The sequence below is a fragment of the Fundulus heteroclitus genome, chromosome 3 (assembly GCF_011125445.2).
Source record: "Fundulus heteroclitus isolate FHET01 chromosome 3, MU-UCD_Fhet_4.1, whole genome shotgun sequence".
Taxonomy (NCBI): Eukaryota; Metazoa; Chordata; class Actinopteri; order Cyprinodontiformes; family Fundulidae; genus Fundulus; species Fundulus heteroclitus.
This window is the reverse complement of record NC_046363.1, coordinates 35535975-35558389: the sequence shown is the minus strand read 5'-3', so window position 1 is coordinate 35558389 and position 22415 is coordinate 35535975. Positions and strand designations below refer to the sequence as shown.

At 41.0% G+C, this 22415-nt stretch overlaps 1 protein-coding gene across 3 annotated transcripts in view; it reads right to left on the bottom strand.

Moving 5' to 3' along the window:
* cadm4 (cell adhesion molecule 4) overlaps window positions 1-15557 on the bottom strand; it is a 297768-nt gene extending 282211 nt beyond the window's left edge. The window contains exon 1 of one of the 3 annotated variants that reach the window (XM_036135284.1): window positions 15181-15557. In XM_036135284.1, coding sequence (XP_035991177.1) covers window positions 15181-15310 — 130 coding nt within the window. In that variant the 5' untranslated portion in view covers window positions 15311-15557. The remainder of the gene's footprint in view (window positions 1-15180) is intronic. The other 2 variants (XM_036135281.1, XM_036135285.1) reach the window with 2 other exon arrangements.
* Window positions 15558-22415: the final 6858 nt, after the last annotated feature.

The following is a 22415-nucleotide window of genomic DNA, read 5'->3' as shown; positions in this document are numbered from 1 at the left end:
TGTGTTTAGCTGAAAGCACACCATCACTTGACAACCTTATGAATCTCAAAGGCCCAGCAGATCGTTGCAGTAAATTTTGCGCCAGCGGATGAAGCCCTACTGCAGGCCTTTTTTTTTTCCCCCTCACTGATTTTTGAATCGTTGTCTGTCTGTCTTTTTTTTTCCAGATTATCACTATCCTGTAAATGCATGGGACCAAGGTGTTTGAGAGGAAAATATTTTTTTTTTAATTGTCTCATATGATCTAAATTAATTGCCTCTAATTAGGGGTTGTTTATGGTTTGCTAATGAATTGGGTGAAACCTTAATAATCCGGGTAGTGAGGATCTCGTCTAAGGAGAAGAGCAGATAGCTAATATTAGTAGACGTATATTGGATCTAAAAGGTCTGCACACCCTTGTTAAAAAGTACATCTTTTTGTAAAGTCAAACTTTAGACTAAAATAAATAATACCAATAATGGGTATGTACAACTTAACTAAGTAAGAGTAAGAAACGTAAGCATTTAGTGAAGAAAAAAAACAAAACTAAAGTGCTGTTTTCCCGTTTTCACCCAAATAAAGTTAAGCTGTTCTAAAAAGGCTTTTCCTTGCATTTTTAGCTGCGTTGTACAGCAAAAAACACGGTCTGCAGAGAGCCTCAAAGCATCCGAGGGATCTCGCTGTCAAAAGAAGAGTACAAATTAATGTCCAAGCCGCATCAGTTTGTGCCAAGTAATTGCTGTGTAGTATCTGTGAAAGCAGCCCTAAGTAATGTTCATATGTCGAGGCAAGATCTGTACAATATATCGAATATCAATCATCTCAGTGTGTGTGTGTGTGTGTGTGTGTAATATAACAATTGCAACAGAGTGTTGGGATCCAATATTTGCTAGGAGACTATAGTTCAAGGGTTGGACATTAACACTCGGCATATCCATCAATTATTTGGCCAGCTGGAAGGAGCTTAACTGCCCTTGAAGCTCACATATGACGTATAGGTTTAGAGGCCGAGATGATAAAGTTCATAAAGCAAGAGGAGACGTTGTGTAATAAAATGCAAAAAAAAAAAAAAAAAAAAAAAAAACGAAATCAAGTGTGTTTGCAAAATACATTTGAAGTTCACAAAAACATGTGGTAAGATGTGTTATGATCAGATGAAAGCAAGGTTTGTCTAATTTGCATACATTTCAAAAGGATACTTTAGGCTCAGAAAGGAGGCTGGACCCCCCCCCCCCCCCCCAAAAAAAAAAAAAAAAAAGAACACAGTTCCCAGAGTCAGACATGGTGGCAGCATCGTGGTATGTGGGTTTTTTTTTTTGTTTTTTACAAAACACCTTGTAAACCACCTTTTACAAAACACCTTGACCACCTTGACCAGGTGGAGGGAATTATGGTCAGTAATGAATACCAGTAAGTGCTGCCACAAGATATTCAGCTTTCTGTTAAACAGCTGAAAATAAACTACATCTTTCATCATATCAATGAGCCAAAGTGTACTTTCAAATCAAGGAAGCAAAGCATGGACGAGAAGAAGAGGAAAGCTTTAGAGTAACCCAGCCCAGAAACAGACCTGGATCCAGTGGAATAGCCGCGGGGGAATCTGAACAGGGTTGTGCACAGGAAATGCTATCCAACAGATTTGGACCATTGTTGCATAGAACAATAGCCAAGGCAAGATGTGAGATCCTGGTAGCCTACTACGCCAATGGACTAATGTGAAAAAAAAGAGAGCAAACTCTTATGCAACAAAACTATTTAATTAAGCCCACCCTAATTAGTTGAGTTTGACTGGTTATTGCTCATATTAAAAGGTTTGAAAAGTTTGGAATGTATTAAATTAGATCTAATTTCTCTACAAAAACTCAGCTTTTGGCATTTTATTGATTGCTAATTTAGAAAGCAATCATTTACCCTCCGTCTCAAATAAAGTGGGAAATCTAATGTTGATCTAAGGTCCTTTAAATCAAGGTTGGAAACCTATTTGTTTAAAGTTACATTTGAGTTTTCTTTTTAAAAAAGGTTATTTTTTTTTCTATAGAGGGGAATATGGGATGCCTAGTTGGTAGTCTCAGAATACAAAGGACTCTGGGAGTCCAAGTGACCTATCGAGATCTCCCAGTGGAGGGACATCAGGGATGTCCGGTTAGTATTTTGGTACTACAAGGGACTCGGGACATTCAAGTGATCCGGGTGCGTAGGACATCAGGATGTCTGTCATACAGTCGGCTATAAAGAGCTTCTGGGAACCCATTAAGTAATCTGGATTACAGGACTGGGAGTCCAAATTACTTATAGTTGGGGAATACATGGACTCTGGGAAGTTTATTTGTAGTTAATTGAAACATCATTCAATTAAGTGTGTAGTCCGACTTTCTCTACCTGCATCTGATAATCCACTGCATTGTACCTTCCACTGTGTTTCTTTCCTCTAATGTCCGGTTCATGTTCAGGACTTTGAATTGTCTTGTTACTAAAATCTGTTACACAAATAAACTTGCCTCGCCTTAGCTTGCCAAGCATTTGCTGGTATCCGTTGTATCTAGTGGCATGATAGGGCTGATGTTTTTCAAATCACACGCACAGAATTGTGTTTGCATAGCATTTGTAGTGCTAATATGTGTTAATCTTTGCTTACTTAATGCTTTCTTTTTCAGCTAGCATCCTCAAGCGCTGTGAGAATGCATAAACAGTTCCTAATATAATCAAGGCTTGATTATGTTTAAGAGGGGGGGGAGGAGGGGGAGACAAAAAAGTAGGCAGAATGTTACAACAGAAGTTGCCACTTTATCTAAGCCAGACATGGATAATAACTACAATGAATTTGCCACTCATGGGAGAGACATTTTGCGGGGTTTTCTAAGATAGAAAACTCATCCGAGTCCTCTCTGGCATTGTTGCGTCCGAGCTCTGAAAATCTCCCGTCTGATTTCCCAGATGATAGAGCGCCGCTTTCGCTGGCAATTTCCAGCATTCCGACAATCTCATCAAAGCAAACCCATTAATGGTGACGATATGAAGGAGGATTCTCGACGGCAACCCGGATGAATAGCCCGGCACGCGTGTGGGTGTCCAATTCTCCACGCAGGTTGGTCGACAGTAGGAGGGCTGGACATACAGTAAGCGACAACGTGGAACATTTTCAACAATTCTTCGCCCCCGGGTGTCTGCGTTTGTGTGTATGGTGTGTGTGTGGGTGGAAGAGGGCATGTACGTACTGTGACCTCATCGATCATGACGACTTGTCCCTCAGGTGTGGTCACCTACACAGCGCGCGCCCTCTCTCCGTCTTTATCTTTGAATATCACCATCCATCTCTCTGTTTGTGAGCTCTCTCCTCCTCCTGACACCAAGCACTCTGCATTTTCCTACTCCTTTCCCACCCCGTGCACTCGTCTCTCCCTCCTCACCTTCTTTGGCCTTAAGGAATCAGTCATTCAGCGCCACAGAGGTCACATTCTTACCCTTTGTCTTTTTTTTAAACACCCTTTTATTTTAGCACAGAAATCCTGCAATCATTTTCTCCTTTGCCGGACTCCTGTCAGCCTGACTTTCTCCTCTGCTCCGCTAGTCCATGACACATGCCCCTGATGCTTTCCCTCCCCTCTTTGCTTTTTTTTTTTTTTTCTCCTTTTTGATACAGTGTGCAGCCATGGCTGCAGACATCACTCCCTCTCTCCCTGTGACGCTTTCGCTCTCCCTCTGTGACCCCATCAGTTCCTCAGTGCCCCAGCTAATCCCGGTCACTCTTCATCAGCCAGCCTCCGCCAGGCACGCTGACGTCCCAAGGTGGCGAAAGAAAATGTGGTTTCTGGCACAGTTTCTGCACCCGGGCTGAAGTTTAAGCCCATCTCTGATCCTCCTCACCACTGAGCGAGCACCTCATTACCCGCCATCCGTCCCTCCTCTTGTCTCCACATTAAGTCTTCCAGATGGGATGCACATTAGCCTTTTGCTCTGGCAAAGTACACAGCTTCCAGCTCTTCAAATTTAGGCACTTGCCCTTTTCGGCTCAATCAGCCTCTCCGGTCCAATCACGGGTGGCGGGGCTGTTGCGCTACTTGAGTGGGGATAATCACCTTGGTTACTGGCGTTACCGGGGGCCTCTGTTTAACCGCATTAGCGCTGCGCCCTGTGGGAGCTGTGGAGACAGGTGTCACAGCGGCGAGGAAAGGGTGTCAAACAAGCCCAAAAGGAGGAGATAAAAAACGTTTGCTCCCAGTCATGGGAACCTCAATATTAACAGTGAGGAATGCTCACCCCGCGGCGTCACTTGTTTTTCCTGTTCTTTCAGCCCCAAAATCCCCTCTCATCTTACCGTTATTCAGAACGGACCGCCTTTTACATAAGTACACCTTTTGTCCTTGCGGAAAGAATACTTAGCAGCTGCCTCTGTCTGCGGCGCCAAGAGGTAACCGCGGAGGTAACCGGCCGCCGCTTACTGATTTCCCAGTCCCACGGCAAAGACAAATGTACACAGAGAAGGGTCAGCTGCTGGAGGAAAGCTGCTGGCTCAGGGGACACTGGGTCACAGCACAGTGAGCCATGCGCCCAGCTGGGGCTGTTGCTTTTTTTTTTTTTTTTTTCTGCGCAAAAGCCAATCAGATCAGATGAGCCTAAGAGCGCCGGATTGATTGGCAGGCTTCAGATGCCAGCAAACGAAGGAAACGTCCTTGGTGTCCCACTCAGCATCGAGAAACTTGCGCGGCAAAAGTTGGTGGAACGCCAGTTGTTCTCAGAAAGCGACACATAAGGACGACATAGATCACCATTATGATAATCACAGGCAGCACTGTCTGGGGAATAGTAATGGGAAGGAGATGAGGTGGCCGCCATAAAGTGTGTTTCTACATTAGTGTTGGCCATGGTTAGATTGACAGAAGGTTTAACTAATGGACAATTAAAAAAAAGCTCAAATGAGATATAAGGATTCGATAGCTGCTCGGTGTCTTTTTGTGACCCTTTCAATCACTGCGCTTTGTGTGTGAAGTTTGCGGAAGCTTATTCTATAAGGCAAAACTTAAACTGAAACATAACCCAGTAAACAGGATGTAAAAAGGGATGTGTGATGTGTGGGCTCAAATAGATAATTTCCCGTTTCTATTAAAATGAAAGCAGGAACATAAAATCCTATCAGATCCAGGCTACGGTACGAGAGGAGCTTACTGAGATGAGGGGAAAAAGCAAAGGTTTAAAACAAGGAGCTGTACACTGATCAGACCACCGGCGGATGAAGTAAATTCTGATTGTCTGCGAGTGAGCATTTGGTTTTCAGAGTGTTAGAAACAGGAATAATGTGAAAGTGGCGAGAGCCAAAATTCAAGTCCAGTTCAGGTCTCAGGTCTTTGGGTGGAAAGTCCAGGTCAAGCATTAAATCTTGCACCACAATTCCAAGCCAGGTTTGCAGCTATTTTACTGCTAAGTCAAGTAAAAGTCTTTAGGGTCAAGTTCAAATCATGTCTCAAGTCTTTCAAGGCAAGTCAGAGTCCAGTCTTTTACTCCGAGTCTAGGTCATCCCCAATTTTACACCCTAAGTCCAACTAAGTCGAATTCTCAACTGTTTTACTCCAAGTAAAGTTCCATCTTTAGGGGTCAAGTCCATGTAGAGTTTCAAGTCTTTTGCCCCAAGGCCAGGTTAAGTCTCCAGTCAGTTTTTTTCCTAACATTGAATTCAATATGTAAAAAAACTGTTATTAGTTGCTGTCATTTATTCTAGATGTAATATGGTCTTATATTTACCACACTAGAAATCTAAACATGCATTTATTGTCAGAGAATAGAACATTTGAATTCGGTTAATGGCAATTAATGTCCCCTTTCGGAAAGAATCAAATTGGACAGGCTTTTATTTTTGAATTTTTGAAAAGTGTCTTTGGAATGATGTTAGAAAACCGGCAAGAATATATACATTAGCTATAAGAAAACACATTGTATATAAAAAATGGCCATAAGTCTCAACACAGAGCTCCATTCTGGAGATGTATCAATGAAACACACCTTTAGGGGAGAATATGGGTCTTTGTGACTTACTTACTGTGTTTGCTCAATGGTATAATAAAAAAAATGAAATTAACTCCATTTGCGGGATTGACATTAATCATAAAAAAATATACCAGCTTAGGGTTAGGGTTAGGGCTTTTCCACACTGATTAAATGAGAAAAGTTTGTTTTTTTTCATGAAACTTGAGCCCTGGACCTGAAGTCTTGTTTTCTCAACTTAAATGTGAACTGAGACTAAGTTGCAGACCTAAATAGCTATCTCTGGTGTCTTATAAAATTAGTCATAGGAGGGAACCGTCTTAAATGAGGAACAGGGTCATGAGTGGCAGCTGATGCAATTAGGGAGCAAAGATCGGCCTCAGTGGTTCAATCAAACTGACAAATAACTAAATAAATGAAATTGATGCTTGTTGTGAAAGAGGGGTGTGAGAATATATGGTGTCTTACATCTTCTTGTGCTGGAGGTGCGTTGCCACAATGGTGGAAACACTGGGTGCATAATGCCCTTGCTTATGTGCTGTTGGAAATGGTGCAGACCCCGCAAACAGATTTCCTCGAAGAGTGACCAATAATGTGAAACCATTATTCCCTTAGCATGCCCTACATCAAAGACAAACTGGTTCAGAAAGGGTTTGAGAAACACAGCGGCACGATTTAGACTTCCACTCCCACTGCAAATTTCCTTAAATCTTGATCGTCTGGACAATCTGTGAGATGTGTCGTAAAAACAAGACAGATTCATTGAGTTCCCACATGGCAACTCACAGGACTTAAAAGATCTGCGGCTAACATCTTGGTGCCAAATGCATTTAGCAGTTTTGCTGACAGCAAAATGGAGACAAAGACACTATTGGCAGGGTGGTCATAATGTTCTGCCTGATCGGTGGTGCACATTAGCAGTTGAGTAAAATAGAATACATCACCTGTGCAAAACCTGAAGCTTAAAAGACTTCTGCCTCTGAGTAATGGACCCATAAAAGCCCAGAGGAGAATAAAAAACAAGCCACAATAAGCTCTGTAACTCTTTCGGTTGTGGCTTTCCCCGGGAGAAACACAATTTGTCTATGGAGCTTATGCTGAGGCAGTTGCTCTGCTGAGATAGCGGGCCACCCTGTCAGGACCCTTTAGGACTGCATCAGTTGATCAAACAGGGCTGTGCTCAACAGCAGCAGGCAGCGTATCTTAAAAAAAAAAAAAAATGAGGGTAATTTCTCCCTCTCTCCTGTCAACGGGCACGCCAACACTCTCTGCCAAGTTTAGGTTGTCCAATTATTTAGACTTACAAAAGACAGCGGATCAGAGGGGGATAGAAAATAAACAACATCGTAGCGGCGCGGAGATCTGATCTTGCACTGATTTACACCGTGAACCAGCAGATGGCAGGGCAGAGAGCAAAGATCTCACTCATTTTAATTAAATTGTCTATGAATTCTCTTTTCCTCTTCTTTTTTTTTTTTTTTTTTTTGGGGGGGAGAGGGGAGTGAATTATCCTTCAAGGTTAGGATCAAAGGATAAACCTTTCCACGCGGTGAAGGCTTTTTCAGCGTATTAGGCTACAAAGAAAAAGGCACAGGAATAGCAACATGCAAGAAAAGTAAAAGAAAAAAAAGTGTATCTTAACTCCTGCGTAAAGGCAAACTACGCCTGACAAGCATCAAATGCTGCGTTTGGATACTGACAAATCCATTACGTAACCGACGCCGCTTTGCTCAAAGGAAACCCTAATGTGTGCATTTGTTATGCGCCCATGGATGTGTGCGTGCTTTTAGTTGTATACATGCAGCATTTACCTTGATGCGTGTGTTTACATGCCAGGCCTTCCCCTTCTGTGACTCAGAGTGACATTGATTTATGCGCGGCGTCTCTGCGCGCGCGCACACACACACACACACGTACACCGACTGTAATTGGTATTCAAATCTCCTCCCACAACTACGTCCAACGGCTGCTATTTTTCAGCCACCGGAACCGACGCCAAGGTCCACGCGCCGGATGATGGGGAACAAGCTCAAACGGATGGCTCTCATTGCACACATTCGGATAAACAAATGGAGGTGATTTAAAGCGCATGGTGATAAGGCGGGCGGTAATGGAGGCAAAGGAGAGGGATGGGGATGAGGTGCGAGAACGGGAGTGATGGAGGGAGGTGATTAAGCAGCAGAGGTGGAGTTTGGAGTATTTGTTACTGTACGTGGAAGTTTTCGCCTGCGCCTTCACAAACATACAGCACTGACTGTGTGTGTGTGCGCGTGTGGGTGCGTCCCTCAGGCCTGCCTGTCAGACACACTGTGAAGTCTGCCTGCCTTTCTTCTTCCATCATTCCTGTACTCTGCCTTTCTTGCTCCCGCGTTCTCTCCATCCCCATTTCCCCCTCGTTCTGTAAAGGAGGGACATTTTTCCTTTTTTTTTCCCCCCAGCAGAACCCTCCACACAAACATCTGCATAAACAACAACAACCTCCACCCCTGTTCGCTCTCATCTGTTCAAACGAGCGACGCACCAGTCAGTGGACCAAGATTCCTTTGATCAGCTCGGACCGGTGAGAAGGTTCAATTATGAAAATCAGACGGAGTGCATGAAAGCTAAGAACTCGGACCACTTTTGGTCTATAAACGCAGCAGAATCAGAATCAGAAACAAGTTTCTTGCCAAGTTTGCATTGCAAGGAATTTGACTTGGTGTTGATGGTGCAGGTCATCAGCACCAATACATATATATATATATATATATATATATATATATATATATATATATATATATATATATATATATATATATATATATAGATAGATAGATAGATAGATAGATAGATAGATAGATAGATAGATAGATAGATAGATAGATGGATAGTAGACTGTATATTTCGGTATGTGTGTGTATATATTGCACCTTTTTGACCTTAAAAGACAGACAAAGGCAAGGGAAAATGCATTTTATATATATATATATATATGCATTTATATATAAATGCATTTTATATATATATATATATATATATATATATATATATATATATATATATATATATATATATATATATATAGACCATGTTCAGCCCCAACCATCAAGCCATTCAGCCCAGAGCTCCAGACACCCGGCTGGTAAGAGGCGTGGAGAAGGGGGCCAGACTGCCAACCATCCATCACATCCTTCCTACCCAGCCCATAGTGTTGGAAAGACCTGGGGTTATCACTCACTGTTGACACTGCCATCAATGTTTGCCCTTTGAAACGCAGATTTGCAACACACACAAAGACGCTGGACCAGCACATGTACAGCAGCGAGTCCAAAATATCCTGTCACCTCTTCTACTGCCCCTCATTGAGCTCTCACCACCATCCATCTGCACGTGTTGTTTAGAAAAATGCCAACGTTCTCAACAGATGGTTTAAACCCAGCCAGATCAAACAGGAACGTGTTTGTTCGGCCATCTCAAGAAATGAACTTGTTACTTCCAGTCCTGAGAAAGCAGCAATGCAAAGCTCTGTCCTGATCTGAGTTGGAGGCGTCACAATTGCTTGCATTGTCCCACTGCCTCTCAGCTTTATTACATATGTATGTGTTGATTGCTGCAAGACAACAATGCTGGTGCATGGCATTAAGCAGTAACAATAACAGTGATGCTTGCTGCTCCTACTCAGCATTGGATGTTTATCCAGCAAACCTCTTTGTTGACGCCCAACACTCAAAACTGTGAAATACCAGCCAAAGACGCAGCCTGGAAATAACATGAATGGGAGTTCTATTGTCGTTATTTTATATGATAGGCATGTAGCAAATATTTTCAACTTTAAAAGACTTCAATGACCTTGATTCAATCATTATCTAAATATCGGTTCAGTGTCAAGACTTATCAGTGCAATTCATTTCACCTGATGATGAATTCTTGACATTTATTTTTGATAGAGTACTGGTGGGTTTCATTGAAAAGATTTTACTCTAAAAGGGAAGTTTAAGATGGGAAATGGTTACTGATCACCGGACAATATGCCAGCTTTATCAGTTGTCTGCTCAGAAAGAATGTGCCTGTTGGATCTGAAACATGTTGTAACAATCTGCTGTTTTGGGGCCTTTAGTATTGTTAAAGATATGCAGCCCTCTTAAAACCATTTCTTTTGCTTAGAGACACACCTGGACACAGGGGACAACCCTTTTTCTGTTGGACAATGGAGGTCCCTTTCGGATGGCAGTAGTCTCCTTTTCTCTATATTTGGATGTCTTGAGGTTCTTCAATTCAGGCTCGAGTTGCATTGTAAATGCAAAGAGGCTGTGCTTTAGTAAGTGACTGAATGAAGCACACATCACATCAAAGACAAGTTAAAAAATGCATAAATGACATCTCAGAAAGCTCTACCCAAAAAAGGTCCTTTGTCTTGGAGGGTATAGTTGAGAAGCTGGATCCGATAACCATGATTGAGACGGCTTCTTTTTTGGGCAAATGCTTTCCAGGAGTACTTTCTGAGAGGACTTTCATTGTTGCCTGGATTATTTCAACAAGGATCTATTAACCAAGAAAGACTTTCTAGGCAAAGAGAGAGTTACATCATATTATCTTGCCAATAAGTCAAAGGGAATGTGAGCTCAGCCACTCTGTTCCTCCTCTGTGACATCAGCGAGCTTAACAGAGACTTTAGGAAAAGTATTCTTTAATTCTGAAAGTTGTTTTGCACATTCAAGGTATTTTCACCCCTGTAATCATTCTGTTGAATAAAAGCAGTTCCACATTCAGAACTTTGTTGTTATAAATATTGAGTACTGAATAATCTTTCTAGAGCTGGTAGACATTTTATGCCTCACCCTTAAACTGACAAAAAATCCATGCACAAAGCATTAACACGTGCACTTGTGTAAATGATCTGTGTCCTAAAACATGCTTTTTCTAAAATGCAAATTGTTGCAAGAAAATATGTTCCAAAATATTGTTCAAAATACCAAACAGATCTTAAGTACCCTAAAATTATAGTTGGTCTCTTTTCTCACCTTCTTGATGATAAACTTGCATGTCAAACCACAACAAAGAAAATATTTATATGTATAATTTTGATGATGTCTATATATTTATAGTTAAAAAAGTAGTATAATGATCAACGTAAATTAAATTGGAGTAATAATGCTCTGAAGTGCGTCACAAGATGCGTGCAACCAAACCCTATTTAGCATGGTAGTGGAGAAAGAAAAAGACACATTAAAAAAATTATACTACAGTTAGACCAAAGATCAATCCTTTGTTCTATCTTTCTTTTTTAATTACTCCGGCATATGCTGAGTGTCAACCAAAACCAAAACAAGCCTATTATTTTTAATTATTAGAAAAACACAAATTAGTTTAAAGGAGTCCGTTTTATTTATCGGTATACATATACGCTAACTATAACATCATATTTAAACTACTAGCATCTATTTTATAAAGATAAAATTAGCACCAATCTGTTTACTTGCAATGCTTTTCCTACAGTGATTACATTTGTTTTACGAACTGCAGTCAAACATAATGACTCATTCCATTCTGGATAAATTAAAAGGGGAAAAATATCAACCATAATGAAGTTATCTCTTGTCTGATTGAAAAACTGACACAGATGCAGTTGTCTTTCATATCAACAAAATAACATGTTTTACCTTGAAAAAAAGACATCCATAATTATAAGATACTGACTTAATGTTTGAGACAGTTGATTTTTTTTATGTTTGAAATAATAAAATTCATCTGGTTAGCTGAACTGAGCAGAAGAGTAGTACAGCTTTGGGGTGACATGGCGACAAATCAGCAATGATTAACTTCACACATTGTCGTTCTGATAGAAATAAAAATGCTGCCAACAACATCTCAGCTCTATTCACGTGGCTTTGTACTCAGCATAAACACAAGATTTTATCAATGAATCAAAGGTACATGGTCTGTAGATGTGTAAAAAAAATTGCAGCACAAATGGAGAAATATTTGAGAAATCCATCAGCTCAAAGGTCACCTGGCCTACCCACATTTCTGCGTGCAATGCAAACCCTAAAGATTGCACATTGTATCAGAGAACTCCCCTCTCTTAGATCCCATTCAGACAAAACCACACATAGGCGTTCGCAGACAACAGCTATCTCTGATGGCCTTCTGATTCTCTCTGCTGGCATTTAGCAGGAGCGGCTCACTGTGTGTGCACATGCCAGCGACGGCGTTAGCCCCTACATTTCAGCGTGGTTTGTGTCGTCAGAGTCGAGCGCAGTGGGGACCAGTGGCTGAGGTGGCAAGACTTGTGGTGCAGATGTCCCAGCCGCGAGTCGAGCCTCATGAATGGCCGGCGTTGTGATGGCGACGGGGAAACGCGTTGGAGGCCGGGCCTACGCACTTCAGTCATTTGAATGGCTGGAATTTAACATGGTCAAAGAGAAAAAAGCTCATGCGTGCAGATTGGAAACAAAGTGGCCTCTTTATGACTTTTTCTTTGTACCGCTGTCACTGTCACTCTTTCTTCTGTAACTCTGAATCATTCTATCTGTGAAAATGTAGCTGTAATTTTCATCCTGTTTGCGCTGTAGGATAATTGTTACAGTTATTACAAAACGTACAAAGTATAGGTTTGGTGTACAACATAAACAGCTACCATGTGTTTATGCACAAAAGAGAAAGATGGAGACGGGAAGATAAATTAATACTAATCAAGACTGGTAGTAATTTTTAAAAAGGAAGAAGACAGCCATTTGAAACCAAGAAGGATAGAAAGTCACAATTTAATTGATTTGAAGTGGAAATGTTATGATTGATCTATTGATTAGCTGCCTGGCGCTTCAGCTCATCTTAACAGCCAAGATACGACTTTACTCGGGGGACCATGAAGTGTGGGCCTCCGAAGCCCTCAGACACGCCTTGGGTTCATCTATTTACCATGTGACTTTCAGGACTACGAGACAAAGGGAAGACAAGAAGAGGATGTCCTATTTTTCCCCCCAGCAGAACCCTCCACACAAACATCTGCATAAACAACAACAACCTCCACCCCTGTTCGCTCTCATCTGTTCAAACGAGCGACGCACCAGTCAGTGGACCAAGATTCCTTTGATCAGCTCGGACCGGTGAGAAGGTTCAATTATGAAAATCAGACGGAGTGCATGAAAGCTAAGAACTCGGACCACTTTTGGTCTATAAACGCAGCAGAATCAGAATCAGAAACAAGTTTCTTGCCAAGTTTGCATTGCAAGGAATTTGACTTGGTGTTGATGGTGCAGGTCATCAGCACCAATACATATATATATATATATATATATATATATATATATATATATATATATATATATATATATATATATATATATAGATAGATAGATAGATAGATAGATAGATAGATAGATAGATAGATAGATAGATAGATAGATGGATAGTAGACTGTATATTTCGGTATGTGTGTGTATATATTGCACCTTTTTGACCTTAAAAGACAGACAAAGGCAAGGGAAAATGCATTTTATATATATATATATATATGCATTTATATATAAATGCATTTTATATATATATATATATATATATATATATATATATATATATATATATATATATATATATATATATATATATATATATATAAAAGTAGAACAGAACAGAATCAGCTGGGTCAGAGCTCAAAGAAAACTGGAAAAATTGTGTCGGCCAATAATAGACTGATCAGTGCATCCAGTTTCCACATTCCCTTAAGAAGGGAAAGAAAACAACAAAGGTTGATTTTTTTTTATCAAAAAATGTTTCATAACAAACAGCTTTGCAGTGTCTTCTTAACCACCTTGTGCCTTTAACATCCCCGAATCCCCCCAGCCTCATGTTTCTCCCCCGGCTCCTGTCAGAGGCTAGATTAATGACAATGATCAGCGAGCAACCCCCAGCTGAGGGTGCCTGCAGCTTAGCCAAAACCCTGCACTGTAAGCAGCGCAGGCAACCGCTTCCAGCACCATTCAGACAAACACACAAACCTCCAGCACACAGTACTCCATTTAGACTAACATACTAACACCTACAGCTCATGCATATAAATCAGCCAGCGCTGATCCTGGAGCAGACACACAAAAATACTCTCTGGGGAGGAAATCAATATGCAGGCGAAGCTGAGGCTCTTATCAGCCCAAGCATGAAAATTGCAATGGAGCAATGTGGTCCTCTGTGTGAAACAAAACCCATCATGACTACAGCGGCAGTGACAGAGGTAATGCCTGACCCATCAACTTAACCCTTTAACAGCCTGGATGGTGGAAACAAAACAAAAAAAAAAAGCCCTCAAAGCAACATCTGTGTGCATCACTTCAGCTCAGTCAGGACCACTCGTGTGTTATGGCTGGGGCTTAAATGGCTTTGTTATGAGTTTGTGCTTCGGTTCCCTTCCAAGCAGATGGCTTGGGGGGGCTAAAGTTGCCCTCGCATCCACATCTCCGTACTGTGCAGGATTTCGCACTTGTGCGTTCTGCCTGCTGAAGCAGCGCAGGACCATCCCGAGCCAAGGTGCTCCGCAGGAGCCACGGCAAGGGTTTGTAATATGACTTTTAAATGTTATTGCGTCTGATAAGGAGGCGTAGTACCAAAGGTCTGTTCAGTCACTTCTGCAGGATATAAAAAAAAAAAAAACGCTTCCCCTCCTGCTCGGTGTTGTGTCTGGCACAAGGTCTAATGCACTGCGGGAATTCGCTCTCATGTACCTGTCAGCGTTCAATTCGGAGCTGCACGCACGGGAGACTTGTGTCACAGGCTCCAGTCCCGCTGCGCACATACAAAAACCAGGACTACTCAAAGCGCCGTGACGCACACGGGTCATTGGAGCATGGGACGAGCCATTCAGAAAACGTTTCTGCGTGGGGCAAAAAAAAAAAAAAAAAAAGTAACAAGCAGCCCCGACTTTCACTTTTGTCTTGGGTGTTTTGGGGTCTTTCCAGGAGCGCGGTGACTCGCGGTATAACCCAGGATTGCGCAAAACCGTAGATCGAAATAATTCTCCCACGCCGAATTGTGAAGCGCTGTGAAACATACGCGCACTTTCACCCCCCGTCCCTTCTTCCCGCTCCAGCCTAATGAACCAAAGCACTTGAAGGCATCCTCCAGCTCAGAGAGGACTTGGGCAAACTTGCCCACAGACTGAGTCGCCCCCCCCCCACCGCCACCACCAGCAAACCGACGGCTCTTCCATCCCCATTCACATCACACTCGCTCACTCTTTCGTCTCCAGTTCTTACCGGTGTTCACCAAGCAGGCGGCTGTGATCAAGGCGAGAGGGACGCGGTAGTTCCACACGCTCAGACCCATTGTTGGTATTCCTCCCTGATCTTCCTGAGTATTCCTCTTCCTCGGAGATATCAGTGTCATGAACCCGCAGGTTCACACTCCGACAGACAGAGCCTTGAGCGGCCGTGCACCACAGCGCGCGCGCGTGGGTGTCTGTGTTTGTATGGGTCTGTCTGACAGCGCGCGTGAAGCTGTGCGTGTTTTTTTTTTTTTTTTTTGTCCCTCTCCAAACGCTTCCTCTGTCACACGCGCGCACTTTCTCTCTTCCTCTCGCTCCTTACGTGTAATGGCTCTGCCGGGTTTTCTCGGTTGTTTTACATTGTAAATATATTTAAAAAGCTTGCCGGTGGGGCGGGCCCCGCGTGTCTTTCCGGCCAATTACAGCGCGCAGGAGCAGCCACAGAGGGGGCTGGTGGGTGGGCAGAGACGGGGAGGGTGGAGAGAAGGGGGGTCATCCTGCGGAAAGGAAAGAGAAAGGTAAAAAAAAAAAAGAAATAATAGAAAAGAAAACCAGGGGATAGGGAGGGAAATCGATGACGGAAGGGTTACATCTTAAAAAAAAAAGAACAATTTGCTCTAATGTGATTAATTACCAGTCGTTGTTTTCTTCTTTCTGATTCAAACAACCAATTACCTCCAAATTATTTTCTGTGGACGAAAAACGCAGGATGAGGAAAATAGAACGAGGTTGCAATTATTTGTGTAGTTCTGGGGCTGATTGGGAAATTATTACAAACACGTGGATTAGGAAGCATTTGTTTATTTATTTATGCAGATTGGTACATTAAGGTAAGAGGTCATTTTCACACACAGGCCAACCCAGAACCTTTTATATTACCCATGCTTGATCTCTTCATCCTGTATTCAGCGCAACCTTTCTTGCAGTTCGCTGACTGCGTAATCTTGGAGAACAAATGTTACATGTTTGGCTGGATAATGTATCAATAACACCAGTAGGGGAATAGAATTTTTGTCCAACTCAATGCAGATGGGGTGATTTATATATATATATATATATATATATATATATATATATATATATATATATATATGTATATATATATATATATATATATATATATATATATATATATATGTTCTTAGCTATATACGTAGCAGAATAGTTTTTGTTGTTGTTTCCAAGAAAAATTATAAGGCTCAGAAATTATGGCTCATTCTTAGTTCATTTATGGACTCAGACCTGAACATTACCATCCACTTAGTGTCTATTACTAAACCAGGATACCATACCATGCCATACTATACCATACCATACCATACCATACCATGCCATACCAAAACATGTCATACCACCATAATTTAAAAAGTTGCCAAAGTAAAAAAAAGGTTTACTGTCAAAATAGGACACAAAAAACAAATGTATGTTTTGATGTTCAGTAATTTTAGTTATTATAATGCTGACTTTAGAAGTCTGTGAGAAAAATCAATGAGACAGTTTCACCTTGTTTTCAAAATGCTGCTATCAGAGTCCTGACCAACACCAGAAAAGTACACTAGTCCTTAAATCATTTAAAATTATTTCACTTGCTCTCTGTTTGAAAAGTGTCCAAAAGGCCACTGAATGGTCTTGGACCTATATATATTTCCGAGATGCTTGTGAGGTATGAACCATGACGGCTCCTGTCTATTCAGCATCCCCAGGGCCCAGAACTAAACAAGTAGAGACAGCATTTAGCTTATGTGCTCTTCAGCCCTGGAACCAGCTCCCTGACAAACTAGGATTAGCAGAAACTGTTGACTCCTCTGATCATCTCAGTTAATTCTGTCATGTATTCTATCATTTATTATCTACTTTGCTGTTTTAACTTAGCCTTTTATAATTTCTCCATTTTATGTGATGCTTAAAACTGCTTATAATTCATTCAAATTTTTTATCTGGTCCTTTATTTTCCTGTAAAGCATGTTAAACTTTTTTTGTGTATGAATTGTGTCACATAAATAAACTATGGCACCATTTATAGACTGAATTAGTGAGCCAACAATGAATGAAATTGGCTCCATGACATAATTTGGTTTCCCTGAGAGTTACATATGGCACTTGACAATACAAAAACGCTATTAATGTCAATTCACCTATATAGCTCCAATTCACAACACATGTCATCTCAAGGCACCTTTTAACAGTCAGTTCAACAGACTCGTGCAGACATATTGGTTAAAAAGTTTTCCATCTAAGGCAACCCAACAGATTGCGTCGAGTCGACTTGCAGCATTCACTCTACCTCGATAACCATAAGATAAAGAGTTTATCAGATCAGAAGAGGAGCTGAGGTTAATGTTGCGTTTCCAATGCAACTGAGGCAGAAGGTCTCTTCCTCTGATACAGCATATCTGCAAAAGAAAAACATACATTTGAAAGGACAAAGGTTTTAATTGATATACGCGGCTGCATTTGGGACTTGCAGTCCATCAGGCAAACCTAAGCAATCGCAACGTTTGCCTCTGCATTAAGCCAAACCCTCCATAAATGCTGTCAGGTGGATTCCCCCACGATTTAGTGATCACATCATACAAACTCCAACTCAAAAGTAAAACTTGTAGTTTGAACTAAAATTCTGAAACGTGCAAAAGCTGACTTTTGTTCAAAAGGACTTGCGAATGTGTTCCCTGTTTAGAGCAACCTTAGTTTATTGGGTCCATCTCTGCTCACAATGGTGGTAATGGTCCAGAACAAAAACTCTTGCTCCAGGGAACAGCCTCTTTTCCTGCTTTTCTGCAACAGTGGCCTATTAGGAGCTGTTAAAGTGACTCTTTAAGTTTACCCTCATGCCACGCTTTAAACATAATTGTGTGTTCCAGTCAGAGAGCCCTGCTCCATTATGAAAATTGTTTCTCTTTCCTCATCTCTGATTCTGCCCTCCCCTAATCTTGTCAAAGGACCATGGACTTGTAAGCCTATGGGGCTTGAGTCACCCATTTTGTCAACCGTATCTTTCTCGCCCCCCGCAGGTAAAAGCTGGAACGGCATGTCATATGTCTTAAATCTGCCTTGGCCTCTCATCTGTCACAAACCCTCTAGACATCCCCCCCCCCCCTCCCCTTTTTGGCTCAAGCTGTCAGAAAAGTTCCTTCAGGCCATCAGACATCAAAGTGGTATGTTAATATTAATATTAATATTCCTACCCCTGACTTTCACAAAGTTGCTCTAAACTTCCCTATCTTACCTCTTCTGATGGATCTGCCAGGGAGCCTTAAAGTCTCAGTTTCATGCTCTTCCTACTCAGCAGCTTAATTTTCTCGACACAATTTCACTCAGTTGTTTTGGCAAAGGATAATTTCTGCCCCACTCATTCCCCGATTCCCAACCCATCCCATATTTCCTTGTCAGCCTTTTTTTTTTTTCAGAGTGTTTGTTCCGCAGGTTGGCAGGGAGTCAGAGGCAAACGGCTCCCATTCCCGTACCAGATGGGGCATTGTCAGGGAGTAATGAGGGAAAAACACCTGCTTCTCCGGCTAACTACACTCCTTCATTTTCAGTGGTTTTCGTGTAGCATATGCGGAATGCACGTACAAAACCAAGTGACCGTGACGAGAATAGCGGCAGTCAGTGACATGCAGTAACAAATGTCAGTGCATCAGCCAGGGAAGTGTCATGTTTACTGTAGCTCACTATTACACAACGATATGTGCAGGAGTTTTACAGCAGCCTAAAAATACATGAGACAAAAGCTGTGTGACTTCCGGGCCAAAGATAAACATCTTCAAGTTCATATTAGCATCTCAATAAATTAGAATTACATCAAAATCTTATTTATTTCAGTGATTCTACAGAAAGAAGAGTGAAACACATAATCTATAAAGTTGACTACACACATAATAGTATATATGTCTTGTTTATTTCCTGATTGTGGCTTACAGCTAATGAAAACCCAAAATGACGTCTCTCAGAGAGTCTAAGAACATTAATGGAAAGTTGAGCGGAAGGAAAAAGTGTGGTAGAATCAGCGTGTGCTGTATGTGAGCAGTTGAAGTCAGTCCTTATAGAGCCACCACACACATAGTGTATGCATACAGCCTACAACTTGATTCTTTTGGTAAGCAATTCTGGAACCAGAAACAACTGTAGAGACACCCTACCTGAGCTAAGAAGAAAATGGAATGGACTGTTGCTCTATTGTGCAAAGTTTAGTTTTCAGATGAAAGTACGTTCTGCATTTTAATTGGAAATCAAAAATGCTCCGCATTTTTCTTTTGGATAAACTTTACATACACAGGCGCACTCTGACAAACAGATGTTTGGTTCCAGGTATTTACAGATTCACTTCCATGCAGAAAACCCCTATTTTTATCTTCAGCTGCCACATTATACATGTCGTATTAAATAATACTACATATACTTCAGCGATAGTATCAATGTGTTAATTTATGGTATCTGTAATTCTATATCCGTTGGTTGTGTTGTTCTTTTTACGTCTCTCTTTGCAGGTGATGAAGCAGACTGAAGACGTTTTATCATTCTCTCCCTTTTATCTCTTCCTTCTTTCACCTTTTCTCCTTTTTTTTCTTTTCCTCTTCTACTTTCTCATTGTAGTGTCCATATAACATGAAATGGTCCCTGCATAAATTATAATAAAGCTATTTACATGCATAAATGAAGTGGAGCACTATGGCGAAAGCAGTACTGCTCCACTTGTGAAAGTCAAATCTGATGAGCTCTTTTTGGCATTAAAAAAACAATTCTCATTGCCACATTGCCAGACAGGACACTATTAAAATAAATAAGTAAATAAAAAGAGGAGGAGATCAAGCCCCTCATAGTGTCAAGAAAAAGTGAACATGCACATAATTCAGCTTGTGTGAACTTGTGTGATGCGGATTTTCCACAGGAAGTGATGATTTGGGGAGGCAGGTCATCTGCTTGCATTTGTCAAGTCAAAAGTCAGCACAGCCATGTATGGGAAAATGTACTTTATGGAGATGTTAATTTCATTTTCCTGCATGAGGGAGCACCAACCAACACTGTCAAAACCACCAATACCTGCTTTAATGAATGATACTTTTAGCTTGATTGGCAGTGGGCTGACCAGAGCTCCAATTCAATTCAATTCAATTCAATTCAATTCAATTCAATTCAATTCAATTCAATTAAATTCAATTCAATTCAATTCAAATCAATTCAATTCAATTCAATTGTATTTATATAGCGCCAAATCATGAAACATGTCATTTCAAGGCACTTTACAAAATCAAGTTCAATCATATTATACAGATTGGGTCAGATTATACAGATTGGTCAAAAATGTCCTATATAAGGCAACCAGTTGATTGCATCAAAGTCCCGACAAGCAGCATTCACACCTGGGGAAGCGTAGAGCCACAGGGAGAGTCGTCTGCATTGTACATGGCTTTGCTGCAATCCCTCATACTGAGCAAGCATAAAGCGACAGTGGGAAGAAAAACCACCCATTAGCGGGAAGGAAAAACCTCCGGCAGAACCGGGCTCAGTATGAACGGTCATCTGCCTCGACCGACTGGGGGTTACAGAAGACAGAGCAGAGACACAACAAGAGAGACAAAAAAGCACAGAAGCACACATTGATCCAGTAATCTGTTCTACATTAGATGGTAATAGTGGGTGAGCCGTCTTCTCTGGATGATGTCACAGTTAACAGAACGCCAGACCAGGTGTACCTACTATGAAGATAAGAGAGAACAGAAAGTTAAAGCAGAAATGACAACACATAATGCATAATTGAAGAACAGTAGAACTCTATAGAGTGAGAAAATTAGATCCTGATATCCTTCAGTAGCCTAAGCCTATAGCAGCAAAACTACAAAGGTAGCCCAGACTAACATGAGCCACTCCAGTCATAAGCTTTGTCAAAAAGGAACGTTTTAAGATTAGTCTTAAAAGTAGACAGGGTGTCTGCCTCATGGACCAAATCTGGGAGTTGGTTCCACAGGAGAGGAGCCTGATAGCTAAAGGATCTGCCTCCCATTCTACTTTTAGAGACTCTAGGAACCACCAGCAGACCTGCAATCTGAGAGCGAAGTGCTCTGTTAGGAACATACGGGGTAATCAGAGCTCTGATATATGATGGAGCTTGATTATTAAGGGCTTTATACGTTAGAAGAAGAATTTTAAATTCTATTCTTGATTTAACATGAAGCCAATGAAGGGAAGCTAAAATTTCATAGATTCTCCACAGAGAGATACTGTCAAGAGAAAGATGAGAGATACCAGACACAACAACTAAGGTAAGCTGAAGGCTGCTATTAAAGAGATCTGTTCTTCCTTTTCACCTCTGCAGTGCCGTAAACTGATTGCCCCCATGCCATGCTGCATTGATGCAGTCATTTAATCAAAAGGAGCTGGGACCAAGTATCGAGTGCATATACTGTATAGAACATGGACATAGTTAGCTGTACACTGACATCGCTGTAATAAAAATCCACTTTTCATTGGTTTTGCGTAATATTCCAACTCCATATTCCAAGCTGAATTTGCAATCAATCTACATAGATGTCATAGTTTTATGCAATATGTGTTACATTTTTGAAACTGAATCATTGACATTGAACCTTTCAAATTACAATTATTAAGATGCATACAGTCCTGGCCGCATTTCTTAGCAACCAAGGTAAAAATGGGTATTTTTATTATTATCATTATTATTATTATTATTATTAGATGATGATGATGATGATGACATTGCACCACAACATTAAAAAAGTCAAAGTCCTACTACAGTACAATGGTTTTAAAATATCTGTAAAAATGTTGGTACATACTGTACATATTGAGGTAGCAATTGTTTTAAAAAGGTTAGAGAACCAACTTTAGATCACCCAGAACTTAGGGTCCACTCATTTGCTTTCTTTTTTCACAATTTTAGGAATGAGAAGGCTAAAATGACCAGAGAAGAAAGATTTTCTGTGTGATTTATGTGTCCATTTGACCATATGTTTGGGATAGAACGACCAAATAATGGCATATTTTCAGCTTACTAATTGAGTCAAACACATTTAGCTACAAAACTCAATACACAGCTGCTTTTCTTGAGTGCAATGTTCCCTGGTCTTTCTCATTTTGAAGAGCAAAAATAAACACAATTTATGCAGCAAGAAAAGATTAAAAGGTCCTAGATACTGTCAGGGTTTGGGGTGAAGGTCCAAAGCGGCAGCAGGACATCGGCAGGCGCATACTGAAAATAGTATATAATGA